This window comes from Pempheris klunzingeri, chromosome 20, assembly GCF_042242105.1.
Source record: "Pempheris klunzingeri isolate RE-2024b chromosome 20, fPemKlu1.hap1, whole genome shotgun sequence".
In the NCBI taxonomy this organism is placed as follows: domain Eukaryota; kingdom Metazoa; phylum Chordata; class Actinopteri; order Acropomatiformes; family Pempheridae; genus Pempheris; species Pempheris klunzingeri.
In genome coordinates this window covers 9,713,555-9,728,410 of record NC_092031.1, presented here as the reverse complement: position 1 = coordinate 9,728,410, position 14,856 = coordinate 9,713,555, and the positions used below count along the sequence as shown (strand labels likewise).

General features: G+C 41.3%; 2 protein-coding genes across 2 annotated transcripts; one reads left to right on the top strand and one right to left on the bottom strand.

Annotated features, from left to right (window-relative positions):
• Positions 1-2,765: 2,765 nt before the first annotated feature.
• Positions 2,766-5,963, bottom strand: LOC139219444 (endoplasmic reticulum protein SC65-like). The gene is made up of 7 exons (XM_070851294.1): positions 5,562-5,963; positions 5,057-5,206; positions 4,542-4,713; positions 3,824-3,952; positions 3,571-3,716; positions 3,187-3,270; positions 2,766-2,912 (listed from the first exon to the last, which is right to left on the bottom strand). Exons 1-7 carry the CDS (start codon positions 5,961-5,963, stop codon positions 2,766-2,768), a joined length of 1,230 nt encoding a protein of 409 aa, XP_070707395.1.
• Positions 5,964-7,166: 1,203 nt separating this feature from the next.
• Positions 7,167-14,261, top strand: fkbp10b (FKBP prolyl isomerase 10b). The gene is made up of 10 exons (XM_070851293.1): positions 7,167-7,542; positions 7,755-7,900; positions 9,046-9,235; positions 9,491-9,636; positions 9,904-10,093; positions 10,266-10,411; positions 11,491-11,680; positions 11,761-11,903; positions 12,250-12,413; positions 13,455-14,261. Exons 1-10 carry the CDS (start codon positions 7,343-7,345, stop codon positions 13,647-13,649), a joined length of 1,710 nt encoding a protein of 569 aa, XP_070707394.1. The 5' UTR covers positions 7,167-7,342; the 3' UTR covers positions 13,650-14,261.
• Positions 14,262-14,856: the final 595 nt, after the last annotated feature.

Genomic DNA, 14,856 nt, shown 5'->3' with positions numbered 1-14,856 from the left:
CGTGTCTCTTTGCTGTCCTGTCTACCTTACACTGTTTCCAGTCCGCTCTGAGGAGACATAGCAAAGATGTCTTCCATCTAGGAGCCCTCAGACTTTTTCTGTTTCCTTTTCTGATTTCTTTGGTATTCTCCTCCTGGAAAGTCCAATTTTTCAGTTTCTTAACTGCGGTAAGGAAGCCCTGACGACATTTCCACCAGATCTGAGCGGCTGTTGGGGATTGTCTGGGTACAAACGTCAAAGTCATCTGTGCCCCCCTTTTTTTTTAATTTGTCCAGGAAACAGAGCTTTTACTTAAATTCTCAACTTTTTCTTTTCTCTTCTGTTTGTTACAGCTGGTCTTCTGCCATACCGACTGCTATTATGTTTTACCCCTTTGACTGATTTAATGGAAGAAGTCCATGTACTTCTCCAAGTCTGGAGTTTTTAAGCGATCCCTCTGTTAATACACAGTTACCATATTTAACCTCATGGAGAACACGACCACCTCCTGTCAGTGGTGTGACTTTAACTGCAATAGAAGTGTACAAATATCACTAAATAGTGAATGTTTGCATTTTAGCCGTCTAGATGAGGGTTATTTTTGTGTGCTAGGCCTTTACATTCCACAGTAATAGCCATAATTTCTCCTCTTATGCTGCCTTTCATTATCAAACAGTAGTCCATCCTAAATCAGTGCTTCTACATATTATGCATTAATGTATGAATGTATAGTTCAGGCCTGTAAGGAAGCTAGCTGTGTCTCTGTGCTGACCACAGCTGCACATGTACACACTGAATGTTTTATCCCGCTGTATGATATGTAATCCATATACAACCAATATGCATACAAGTATGCTGAACATGGGTGCTGATGTACATAGTGTATCATAAGGTTGACTCATTTAGACAGCAGTGACTCACTGCCGCTCTGAATGGAAGCACAAGTCTGGAGAGAGGAGACTCCTCCTGCCTCTCGGCCTAAAACTGCTCACACTGTGGATTTAATCGGCAAGAGAGGATTCAAATCTTTGCAGTTTGTAGGTTTCAGGGAAGTCTGAGCTCCTCTTCTTGTGTCGGCTACATGTCCGATCACTTGGGCCACAGGCGAGATGCGTGAGTGCTGGATGTTTAGCACATGCCTCTGAGAGATTTTCAAGCTGCAAAATGATGACATATCGCAGATGTCCAAGCTCAGATGTAACACAGGATTTCTCTCGATTTCACATGAACACACGAGGCAAAAAAAAATAGATTTGGAATATGCTTTATCTCTAAAAGGCTACAGATAATTTAACTCTGGCTGAACAGATCCATATGATAAGCAATAAATATGTACATTTATAAAATAAAAAAACTGACAAGAGTGTGTTTAAGATGTAAAACAAACATCCCTTTAACAAAAAAAAAGGAGTTCAATTCTGCAGCTTTTATGTGCATCACTCTCTCAGTTTATCCTCCGTGGGCATCAGAGAGTCTTAAATCAGGTTTAGAGACATCCTCCTGTGGTTGTTGTTACATACAAAGACTCCTCGATTAGCTTTGTTTCACCAATAACAATAGCACAGGTGCCAGAAGAGATGATCCAAGATACACTGCCAGTCAATCTACAGTAAAATTAAAGGAATATGTTGGCATTAATGATATTCCTAATTGAAACAAATGAGTGCAGGTGGTCATAGAAATGGGTTTTTGAGGACGAGATGCTAACTTTTAACAGCAGGTGAGGTTAGAACTGCAAATCTTCTCTCTAAATTTAAAATGCCAATGTGTCCCTTTAATCGTACTTGAGCTCTTTATTCCGTACAAACACTTTATAAACTCTACTCCTCAAGGACAGACTTGGTTGAAAGCTCAGGTCACACTGTGTTTACCGCCTATGTTTGTGATCACACATTGTAGGTGGACTCATCGCAGTATTTTGGCACCATTCACACATGGAAGTCAACAGTGTTTAGTCTTACAGGAAGGTAACCAGTATTAGCTTTCTATGTAAATAATCATATTACTGTATATTAAAATACATATTAAAACATATCTGAATAACACTGACTGTGTGGATGTGCGTGTTGTGTAAATCCAGTCTTAAAAAGACATTTCTGCAGGATGTTCTCTCATAACTTTCTGATACTTGTCTGACAGCAGATTAACGTTTGTGTTTATTATCTGAAGTCGTCCATGAAGAAACTGACTCGCTTTTCTTTACTGTCTCACTGTAGCTGAGCTTGAAACACTTCATCACTGCCTGACACTAACTTGGCGCTAAATTTAATACAGATGCATTATACATGATGGTAAATTAACGTTTAATGCTTCCTGCCCTCATTTTAGAGTAATTTATAAACGTTACTGAAATATTTAACAGCAAATAGACAACAGTGCTTCTCAATCTTTTTAATGTAGTTTTTAACTTGAATATGATCCTTGAGCCAAATAATTAATGGCCTAAAAACTAAATCTAAATACTTAATTCTTAATGGTACATGCATACAGTACTCATAGGTGGAAGCTACTGTGATATTATTCATTCATGTACTGTAATATACAGTATTTTACTCAATGAAGCTGATGACATTTTTAATGTGAGCTTGTTTAATTTTAGACCCTTGCACTCTTGTATAGTAGGCTCTGGTTTGGAGAAGGAAAAAAAAGTTTTGTAAAGAATGATTCAACCAAACTGTGATGACAGAAAACTGGACTGTGACAGACCTGCACTTCTTTATTTGAGTAACAACTTCACTGACACTGACATTTTCACATCTGTACTGTAAATCCTTACTGCCATCTCTCTACATATTTGACTCTCCACTGTCTCCTTTGCCTTTGGGCTGCCTCCAGTCAGCGTAGATGGACTCCTCGTAGTCTCCCATCCCCTCGAACTCAACATCAGGAGACTCAGAGGCCAAACGTGCAGCTTCCTCTGGTCCAAGAAAATCCTGAGAAACAGCAAATCTAAAATTATTTACAATAATCCAGAGGGGTTTTAGAACCGTTCATCATAAATGTTTTATACCCAATGCAAACAAATATCACACTATTTAGAAGACTTTTGCTACATAAGGAAACAGAAGTCAATGTTTTAATTGATTTCTGATTGAATAATACAACAGAATAAAAGTATCCTCAAAGTTTTTTCTGTCTAGTATTTGGGAAATCACAGGTGCTTGTAAAAAAAACCCCCCAAAAAACAAAAAGCATTTTCAATCTCACCTCATCGTCCAACTTGGCGTACTCCTCTACAAATGTCAGCAACTGTTTTTGAGCGACAGTCTGGTTGAAGTGTTTTAAAGCTTCCTGTTTAAACAGAATCAGATCGTCGAGACACGACAAGAGTAAACTAACAAACTAATTCCTAGTTTCTGCTTCAAATGAACTGAGAACAAATGTTTGGTCAATGGTTTTACACATTACATTCTCTGATAACTCTTCATGGACTCAAAATAAAAAGTCAGTACGAGCTGCTGTTTTGAAAGTTATTTTGTTCACATAACACTGAATCTCTCTGCATATACAGACATCGGTTCTCGTATCCATGTGTCCACCATCTCAGACAGATTAGATAACAGAGTTATTTGGACAGAGTCTTTCTCTCACCATCCTGGGGGTGAAGTGGTCGGGCTGAAGGCCCCACTGTTCACTGTAGGCTTCATAATACAGCAGGTTATGCTTCATGACTTGGTCCTCAGGCTCAAACAGGAAGTAGCTGTGCGCACAAAGCACCGCACTGCGGCCCTCATTTACTGGTCGGGGTTAAAAAGAAAAAAAAACCCAGCAGAAACACAGTGTTGATGGTAGTACTAGTGAGGAATATTATTCTTTGATCCTGATGAGTGGACATTAAACTTACACTTATAATAGGCGTACTGGAGGTGGTGGTAAATCATGGCCACTAATCTCTCCACAAAATAGCCACCAACATTCGGCCTCAAGTTTTCTTCACAGCTCAGCTTACACTGCAATACCTCAACGTAGACATCTGTGTGAAGGCAGAGAGACTATTTAGTAAGACAAAAGTCACTCAGTGAAACCAGAGGCACTATGGTAGAAGTATTTACATCCTTTACTCAAACAAAAGCACTGATATGTTAATGTTAAAAGTACTCCACTACAAGTAAAAGTCCTGCATTCAAAGTCCAACTCAAGAGAAATCATACTGTTATCAGCAAAATGTCCTTAAAATATCAAAAGCAAACACACTCATTCTGCAGAAAAACAGACTGTGACTGATATATAACTACATACAAAATAAATGACGCATCAGTGTGTGAGCAGCATTTTACTGGTGTAGCTGCCGGAAGTGGAGCTAGTTTTAATACCTTATTAACGATTAGGTTGTGTAGTCCAGTGGTTTCCGATACATAAGAGAATAATTTACTCTGAAGTGTAGTGGAGTATAAAGCATAAACTGGAAATACTAAAATGTCGTTGTACTTTGCAAAATTGAGCTAAAGTACAACACCTGAGTAATTGTACTTGGTTACTTTCCACCACTGACCAGGGATGTGCAGAACAAATTATCTGTTTAAATTGATACTCTTGGACATTTTTAGATACTTCGTACCAACCTGCTATGACTGTGTAGAAGTCAGTGTCTGGTGAAAGCTGACTGATGCCTTCACAGTCTGCCTGGCAGAGGTCGTACTCATGGAGGTAGAGCCTCAGAGCTTCCTCCATGTGTTCCACACCGCCGCTGTAGTCACCTGAACCGATGAGCTTCACTCCTCTCAGAAAGGGAGCCTAGAGAGGAAACGACTGATACTGTCAGGGGGGATGATGGTGCACCAGACTGCTCTTCTCCTGCCTGCTGTTTCTAACGGTGGCGTTGGGAAAAGGAACCAAAATGCTTTGCTGTACAGCTTTTGATGCTATGAATGTGTTTCATTTGCACTTTAATGTGACTTCTTCATGATGCCACTGTACCACATTAGTTATGTTCATATTTCAGTCAAACTATCCTCTTCAGAAAGTGATGTGGGAAGATTTTGTTGCTGATGTGGTGGTAAACTGTATAACTCCCTGCTATGCTGTGCACTCTATACGGAAGGTGTTTTTTGAAGAACAGAGTCGTGGACCGCCTCACCTCGTGTGGTCGTTCTTCGTGGTCGGTGAGGTAGCCGCTCAGGTCGTACTGGCTCTTGTACTCCTCTATCAGTCGGTGCATCTCTTGGTCCCCGGGGTTCTTCTGGAGGTAGGTGTAGGCGCACGGGACAGCCCTCTGCAGGTCATTCAGCTGGGAGAAAACTGCTGAATTACCTCAGAGTAGACACATAAACATTCAGGCTTTTGTCCTACAACTTAAACTGGGCAGGATGCCACAGGGTGACTGTCAAATGGGAGCCAAGATCATCTGGAGTTAAAACAAGCAGATGTTTTCATTGCAGCAGCATACTTTTTTTGATTAATGGTTATTTGGGGGAATATAGCCTATTCTATGTAGTTAGTTTGGAGAAAGATTAGGCATAACTATGTTTCTTTATTCAGTCTAAGATGGTTTATTTCTAAGAAACATAAAGTTGAACATCTTTCACCAGACTATGAATATGGCTGTGTTGATATAAGGTGCTCTTAAACGCAGTGTGTCTCACCCTGGAGTGCGCAAAGTACAGATATCTGTAGGGAGATCTTCTGCTGAAATCCTCCAGCGCCTGTCTGCCGGGAGGGAGGAGCTGCAGCGCGGGGAAATGCGCCCTGCACTTCTTCTGACAGGACGCTCCCATCATAACGTGCCAGTAGACGCGGAGATCCCGGTTTCCCTTGAACAGGATCGGTTCTTCGTGCCTGCTGCTGTTACAGTGCAGCACGCAGTACCTCACGCTGTCCTTAAGAAGCCGGTGCAAACGCAAACTCAGTTCCAAATAAATGATCGCGTCCGTCCAGCTCTCCGCTGCGTAATGGTCCAAAGCCAGTCCGTAGGCGGTGGTGAGGGGCATCAGCTCCTCTTTGGGGAAATTTATGAAGTTGTAGTTTTCATATTGCGCGGCTGTCATTAAAACAAGGGTCAAACAAAGCGACGTCAAAAACGCGTCAGCTTTTGCGCAAAACGGAACCATGATAAGATGACATCCCACATATTAGTCTGCTCCGTCTGTCCTCTCCTGCTGTTTCCAGTGTCTGTGTGGTGGTCTGCTGAAGCGATTAGGGGTCTGTGGGAATTCCAGGATTGGACCTTTCAGAGGTTACTGTCTCGGGTTTCTCGGTGCAGGCCCACAGCTGCCACACACTGCTGCGTTTCTTTATTTGGCACAAGAATATGCGTGCGTAAAAGTGACCGCCTGTGGATATTCTAATCCTGTTTGTTCAGGTTGTTGATGTAGCTCGTTCATGTTCCTTTTCATCATTAATGGGATGAATATAACTGCAGTGGATGTGGTTTATAAAGTTAAGACCCATAGTTCTGAGTGAAGGTGGAGTGAGTGAAGGTGTCTGTGGGGCTGTCAGAAAAAGTTGCTCTGCCCACTAAAGTGTGGGATTATTATTTGTATGTGTTGTCTTGTAAATCATATGCTGAGACGTCTTGTGGATTTTGGACAGGAAGCGCATTTCTTCCCAGACTAGTCTCTGTCTCCTCTGGGTGTTTAATGCTACCTGAGGGCACAACTACTGCACTACTGACTTTCACGGCATTAATGAAAACGCTGAGTCTTTGGGGGCATTAAGACCACTTTACGGCTCTGAGAGGCTGATCCAGAAAGGCGGGTCTGCCAGCTGTCTGCAGCTGGATACAGCAGCGCTGAAGAGTCAAGCTCAACGCAACAACGGGCGACGTTATTTTCAAAATAAAAGCGGAAATGGACATTTTTGAAAAGGAAAACAAAGATAACTCAAGTATTCCGTTTTATGGTCGTCCTCAACATACGCATACATAGATAGAATTACATACTTTTGTAGACATATTGTGTATTTGAAACAGTATTAGAGTTAAACCTCCAAACAGAGTATTTAGTATAGTCTTAGTGCATGCTTTAAAATGAAAATCTGAATGTATATCTCTATTTTCATTTTTATTTTGCCTAAAAGAAGAGAAGCCCCACTACAGACTGCAGTAAATCCTGTTTCACGTCCAATCCTTTCTAAAGTGATTTTATTTTCATTAAGGAAGTAGTGCTCTTCTCTTATTGTAGTAACCTTGACAGGCGCTTCCCCCGTTCCTCCCCTGTGGTAAAAAGTCTGCACACCAACCCTGGAGATTGTCCACGTTTACAGCATTCAGACACCGCTGCCCCTGCTCCACATCTGCAGCCTCGGCCCTCTGCGTAAAAGCGCGCACGCAACCGTGGGCCTCAAATTTATCCATTTAGTGACTACTATTATTATTGCTGTTTATTCTTCTGCAAGTCCTTAAGTTCTTTGACGTGATTCTGCAAAGATGTTTGCCTGCAGTGTGGCCTTTTTCCTCCTCCTCACTACTTGGTCTTCCGTGGAGTGCAACCCCAGTCCTGTGGCAGCAGATGTGGTCGTGGAAAGAAACTTCATCCCCAAAGACTGTGTCAGAGAAGCGAAGGACGGAGATTATGTTCGCTATCACTACAACGCCACATTTGTCGACGGGAAAACTTTTGATTCGAGGTGAGTTCATACGTGTTGCATCTCAAACTCTGACTGCACTCGTTTTAGTTTTGTCTCCTTGCTTCCAGTGTTTGTCATTATCCTGCACAGGTCATGAAGTTTGGTTAAAGCAGCAGTGGCAAAATAAGTTTGCACGTCCTGCAGATGTGTTCACCTCTTCTTCAAGCTGACCCACTTCTGACACGTCCTTTGTCTTTTGGTTTCCCTCACAGCCATCAGAGAGGAGAAGCCAAGGTGGGCCTGCTGGGGGAGGGCCGGCTCCTGGCTGGCGTTGATAAAGGCCTGCAGGGCATGTGTGTGAATGAGCGCAGGACGATCACCGTCCCACCTCACCTGGCCTATGGAAGCACCGGTGCAGGTGAGTCAAAGTGTCAGATAGTGAACTGTTCTTCACTAATCTAAAGATCCAGGAGTTCACATTGGAGTTAAGGATCGACACCAGACCCTACACCCCCCCACACCCCCCCACACTCCAGTCTGTCTATGTGGCAATTCATTTGTTTGGGGACATGTGTGGAAAAAGTAGTTTTCATTCATTTTCTATTTCACTTGTTATTATGCTTGCATGGTGCATACCCATACACTTTGCAATTCATTAAATTATCACAAATTAACAGATATACTTCAAACTAGGGTCATGGCAGCATAGAAATGATGGTTTCTGGAGCTGCAGCTGATGGTAGCCTGCAGTCCTCTGCCTCTTAGAGTTTATGTGGATGTGGATGTTTTTCACAGGATCATGAAAAACAGTCAAATAAAAATAACAAGAAGAAGTGTAAGAGTTTACAGCCACACTAGCAGCTCTGTGAGGCTGTACACAGGCACAGCAGCACTCTGAGCTTAATGCTAACCTGCAATGAAATAAAATAACAGAATAATAACACATGATAATAGCATTAAAAATGCTAATGTGCTGATGCTAAACATGTTTTCATTGTTGCTTTGCATGTTAGCATCCTAGGATTTGCTAATTGGCGCTGAATACAAAGAGCAGTCATTTGTTCTGCAAGTATTTAATCATAAACCAAAATATTGGACAAAAACATTTTGACCTGATGGTGGAGCTACATTAGATGGTGTCACCAAATTTACAATTTACCCCGAAGAGAACATGATTGTTTGCATGAAATTTCATTGAAATTCATCTAGTAGTTTTTGGGACATTTCACTTAAAACTATAAATGGTGGGCCCACGGACCAACAAACAGACCAACATTACCGTCCTTTGGCTAAATCAAAATTAACTTACTTAACTCGCTGTAAGTGGCGTCTTTCCAGGCAAACACCACAGAATTTTTAGTGATCTTTACGCTCATTACAGCCCATCCCAACATCCTGTTCCAACTGGGTCGCTCATTTTAGGAAATAAGATGGTTGTCTGTCATTTCACAGATGCTTTAATATGAGATGTGTGTGGATTATGTTGTTGTTTTTTTGAAATCATCATCACAAGTGTCTTTGCTGTGTAAGTCTGGTAGAACTTAACCATCTTCACCACCACAGGTGACGTGGTGCCGCCAGACGCCACCCTGGTGTTTGACATCTACCTGTTGGATCTGTGGAACAAAGCTGACCTGGTCGTCACCAAAACTATCACCACCCCCAAAGACTGCAAACGCTCTGTGATGCGCACTGACTTTGTGCGCTACCATTTCAACGGCACTCTGCTTGACGGCACCGTTTTCGACTCCAGGTGATTTCTGACCTGGACAACCATTGCTGTTTGGTGTAGAGGATCTCTGTCCTTAAAAGTGCAGATCTTTGCATCAAACAATAAAAGTGAATAGCAATTGTAGCCCTAAAAATGTCAGTTGTTTGAAGCTGAATCTCATTCTTTTCTCTAAGCTCTGAAATGAAACCTCGTCTGAATGACAGCCTTTCTGTGTTTGTACTGTGTCATCCAGGTGTGTTGTGTGTTTGACTTTGCGCTTGTATGAGCCCTACATAGCTATTCCAGGAAGCAGACCCATGACTCCTTAGTGGGCGAGGGTTGGCTCATCAAGGGCATGGATGAGGGCCTGCTGGGCATGTGTGTGGGAGAGATCAGACATATTGTCATCCCACCCTTCAAAGCGTACGGAGAAAAGGGATCAGGTAAGGACAAATGACAGTTGTTAGTCCAGTTAAACTTACAATGATCCCACATAAATGTAAATCTACTTACATTTTGTACCATTCAAATTTTAATATTCAGCTCGGACCCTCATTTGATTTTTAGCTATGGTGTTTAACTTCCTTTGCTTTCATCAAATCACCAAAATAAAACTCCCATAAAACACTAGATAAAGCAGCTTCTCTTCTATATAATAGATGTTGGTAGGTGTGAAGTTTGAAATCCTCCTCCTTCTCCCTGCTCTCCAGGTAAAGAGATTCCCTCCCAGGCGACCCTGGTGTTTGATGTCCTGTTGGTGGACATTCATAACCCAAAGGATAACATCAGCGTTGAGAACCAGGTGGTGCCTGAGTCGTGCGTACGCAGGTCTGTGGTTGGTGATTACATCCGGTACCACTACAACGGTACCTTCCTGAACGGAGTCTCGTTTGACACCAGGTGAGGTCACGTCACACTGAGAGTTATATAGCCGTAGTTAGATAATATGTCGTTACATAGCCGTCATTTGAGGCATTAGTTCTGTTCATAAAGTCTGTTTCCTGTCTAATAAAGTCTAATAAAAACTACCCCTTTTTGAAAATAACCCGTACTCGTCTGTGACTGTTGACAGCTACCAGAGGAACAGTACATACAACACCTACATCGGGATGGGGTACGTGATTGCAGGCATGGACCACGGCCTGGTGGGAGTCTGTATTGGGGAGAGGAGGAGGGTCATCATCCCTCCACACCTGGCGTATGGAGAGCAAGGAGCAGGTAAGTTAACTGTAGCTTTTTCTTGCTGCTTTTCAGTAAGTTGTCTGCCCGAGCTGATATGAATTGATTTAATCAAAGCAATTTGTTCACTGTTCCATGTCTGCGCTGACATTCAGCTCAGGTTCTGGAAAAATAACCCATTAAAATCCGTCCGTATTTTGGCTGAAAAAGGAAGGAACGTAACATGAGAATCACCTCCGGTAAACCAAATAGTTATCTCATCCAGGCCAAAAGTAACTAAGAAATGTAACTGTAAAAACCAGGCAAGAAAAATAGTGGGATTTTAATATAAATATACAAGAAAAAGGGGCATTTTTTAGCAGTTATTTTCAGTATATATTAGTGCTGAAATGATTAGTTTATCAACACAAAACAAATGGATTAATCACTCATTAATTAAGGGTAATCACTGCTTTATCATGCATTCTTTTTATATTATAAATGAAATACATTTCGATTCTGAACAATTTGAGGTCATTTCGGGCGATGAGCGATGATGAAAATGATCAAGAGTTTAATGAATACATTGTGAATCAGATATCATTACCACAATGAGTCACATGCTCTTTTGGTCACTGGTTATGTATAAGTGAGAGTTAAACGCGGCCACTGTGACGTCACCCACTGGTTTGTGGAATGCCTTTTTGAAGCCTTGAGTTTGGCTTCACAAGCGTCGCCATTTTGTTTTTTCGGAGCCAGAAGTGATGACGAAGACTGCCTCTGATTGGTTAGTCACAACGTCGTCATAACATAAACAATAAAGGTATTGTCTATTTTCCTCTAGATGAGGCCATACTAAATGAACTGAGACCTCAGGAATAAAAAAGGGAATGTGTTTAGTAAGGTGATAAATTAAGTGAGAAGTAGGTTCATTTTCTCATAGACTTCCATTCATTCTGACTTCTTTTTGCGACCTCTGCTGGCTGTTAGAAGGAATCCAGGCTTAAAGGCACTTTCGCACTGGCTTCACTTTTCAGACCCCGAAGCTGCGTCCACTTCTTCTCTACAGTCTATGGTATGAACAGAACATTTCCAAACACTTGTCAATAAGATTAAATAATTAAGTGTGGTCTGTCCAGGTGCCGTCATCCCCCCTTCTGCTGTGCTGGTGTTTGACATCCACATCATCGACTTCCACAACCCCAGCGACAAAGTGGACATTAAGATCACCTACAAACCCGAAGTGTGTAACGAGACGACCGCGCAGAACGACCTCGTCCAATACCACTACAACTGCACCCTGGTGGACGGCACGGCGCTCTTCTCCTCGTGAGTCATCCGGTCGTCCCTCATTTTAAACACTGACATTTTGCGACTTTAGATCAATATGTAATCCACCTTGTCCTCAGACACGACTACAACAGCCCTCAAGAAGCAATGCTGGGGTGGGACAAGGTGATCGACGGGCTGGACGAGGGCTTGCGCGGCATGTGCACAGGAGAGAGGAGGGTGCTGACGGTGCCGCCTCACTTGGGCCATGGAGAAAAAGGAGGTGAGTTTGGTTTACCTCAAAACAACCAAGAACCATAAAACACCATCACTCTTCAGATTAATGATGCTCTTGTAGCTCTCATTAGAGCATACTAACCTTTTTGATGCAATGATGTCAGACTATCATGAGAAGATTTTCATTTGGTAGCATGAAGAAAGTTTAAATAATTACTATATCATCGTTTCAATGGCTTCAAGTCTTGAGCTACACTTTTGAGTTTAAAAAAAAAAAGTAATTTAATTAAAACAGTCCAGATAAACCTAATATGCACATACGTAGGTATATTTTTTTTCCACAGACACTAAGAGGTAAACCTGAAGTGTTTTTCTTGCTTTCTATCCGTCAGCCACTGGTGTGCCGAGCAGTGCTGTGCTGGTCTTTGACATCGAACTGGTGAGCTTTGAGAAGGGAGTGCCGCCTGGATACCTGTTCGTGTGGCTCCAGGACAGTCCCGCAGACCTGTTCGGAGCCCTGGACATGAACAAGAACGAAGTGGTGCCCCTGGAGGAGGTACATTACTGCTCATAGTGTGGCCACCACCTGCATTATTTCACACCGCCCCTAAAAATGTTTTTCACTAACAATTGAACACACAAATTTTGTAATATGGGACTTACCAACAGTGGTGGAGGAAGTACTAAGATCGTCCTTTTAAGTTAAGAGCACTATGTAAAAATACTCCTTTACATGTAAGAGTCAGTCTGCATTTAGAATTTCACCAAAAAAAACATTTAGTAGAAAAAAGTATTTCAACCATCAAAACTAAACCCACTTATGCTGATATTGTATCCATTACATTATATTTTTGGATAATTAGTTTTTACTGATGCTTTCATGTGTAAGTAGCATTTCACTGTTGTCGATTGAGGTTTTGATGATTTCAGTGGTTTACAGCACATCATTTACGAGATGATGGCATGTTTTTTTTGTATGTAAAATCAGCAAAGTTACTATTAACAGCATCACATCCAGAAATGTGGAGGAGAAACTACAATATCTCCCTGTTAAACAAAACTATAGCATAGCATAAAATTTAAATATATAACTTAAGTACAAATATCTGAAAATTTGACTTTGGTACACTACTTGAAAATTCCTTACTTTGGCACCATCTGGTGGTAATATCCAGAATGACACTTCTGGCTTTAATCTCTCAGAATGATCTTTAAGATTGATATTAAAAGGGCATTCTTGACCATGAAACAGCATTTAACTAAAAAAAATTTCACCATAAGGTCAGTTTAGTAGCTGTTCTGGAGCCTTCGATCATATCACTTGATCTTCATCCGCTGATGGAGCTGTCCAGTGGTTACTGAAATATTATGTTTAAATTTCCATTATATGGAGTTCCTTAAGAAAGTGCTCAGAAAAATTGGAATGTATATCTATAGTACATTTCGAGGACAACTAGGTAACTAGTACAACTTTAAGTCCTATTGAAAGTACAGATGTCAAGAATGTTTCTCTGAATAAAACTTGCATCCCGCTGAGCCAGTACCCACACAGCACTTATTGATCAGTGACCCTCTTTCATCTCCTGACACGTTTTAGTTTGGGGAGTTCATCAAGCAGCAAGTGACGGAGGGCAAAGGTCGTATAAAGCCTGGACTGACCATGGAGCAGGTCATCACCGACATGTTCCAAAACCAGGACCGAAATAAGGACGGAGTGATCACGGCCGACGAGCTCAAACTGAAGGTGGATGAGGACAAAGACAGGGAAGCGGTGAGGCACGAGGAGTTGTGATGAGGACCGATGCTTTTCGTTCTCTCTCAGGGAAAATCCCCAAAACATTACACAACAAGCAATGACTTTTCCCATACAGCATCACGGTTTAATACTTTCTGTACCATAATGGACAGTGTTTTTAAATGACAGGAAAATAGTGCAAATGGTCTATTTTGTGGAGTTCTGTGTTGTATGTTTGTTTTTGATTGTTGTATTTCAGAAAACCAAACAAGCACCTTTTATTCCTCCCTGAAAGTCACATTAATTAAAATGTAAGAAAAAAGAAAATGGTTTCTTTTTTTCCCTGGACTCTTGGACCCCAGCTAAAGAGAACATCAGACATCTGCAATAACTGTGCCTGTATTTGTGACAAAAAGAGGGGAGCACCAATATGTCAAAAAACTGGCAGGAGAAGAATGACACCTGCCAGGGGAACTGCATTACTGGACATCAATGGCAATGTAGAATTACTGATGTATGACTACATTAGGAGACATTTTTAGTAGCATAGTGTATTAGTGTAAAAATGTTGATTAAAAGGGAAAGTTCACTTTTTTTTTTTTTTACTCATATGCTGAAAACATGGCTTAGTAACTAAAGGAATTCAAAATTTCCCTGGAACTTTCCTCTTTTGCTACTATGATAAATGAAATGGCATTTTTAAAAATGTGAACTATACCTTTACATTTAAAAGTTAGTCCATCTTTTCTGTAAATGTGTCACGTCACCTATGTTAAGTGCAACTAGCTCAATGTTCAGTCTTAATTTCTCAGTGTCAGTGTCAGTTGAAAGACAAAACAATCATCCCGGACTGTGTTTGACTCTGGCATTAACATGTTTGTCCTCACTGTCACAGGTTTAAAAGTGGTTAGAATAACTCATGTAAAAACTACTAGAATAGCTTAGAGACTGTTAGCATCACTGTCAAGTTAGCTGCACCCTGCGAGTACACAGACAGACTCATGTGCACAGTGTTTGTAGACATGAGCATCGAGTACTTGCAGCGTGCACAGAGGTAATATACAGTACACCCAAAACACATCAGAACAGTGTCAATGTGAAGAAGAAGACTTGGCAGATAAAGAGACTGTTACAAAAAATGTTTTCTCAAAGAAGAGGATCTTTAAAAGCAGCCCATCCTCATCCTCATACTGTAAAACAATGAATTAGAAATTAGATTTTTTTTTTTGTGTTAAAAATGATTGAAAAGAGGAAAGAAAATTAG

Bases quoted from the DNA above. Each gene is read 5' to 3' on its own strand.
- LOC139219444 (XM_070851294.1), bottom strand. From the start codon at position 5,963: ATGACAGCCGCGCAATATGAAAACTACAACTTCATAAATTTCCCCAAA. The intron at 5,207-5,561 runs GTGAGACACACT...GTTTTCTCCCAG, and splicing joins TGTACTTTGCGCACTCCAGG to CTGAATGACCTGCAGAGGGC. The intron at 3,717-3,823 runs GTAAGTTTAATG...AACCCCGACCAG, and splicing joins CCAGTACGCCTATTATAAGT to TAAATGAGGGCCGCAGTGCG.
- fkbp10b (XM_070851293.1), top strand. From the start codon at position 7,343: ATGTTTGCCTGCAGTGTGGCCTTTTTCCTCCTCCTCACTACTTGGTCT. The intron at 9,236-9,490 runs GTGATTTCTGAC...AGCCCTACATAG, and splicing joins GGCACCGTTTTCGACTCCAG to CTATTCCAGGAAGCAGACCC. The intron at 11,681-11,760 runs GTGAGTCATCCG...CCTTGTCCTCAG, and splicing joins GGCACGGCGCTCTTCTCCTC to ACACGACTACAACAGCCCTC.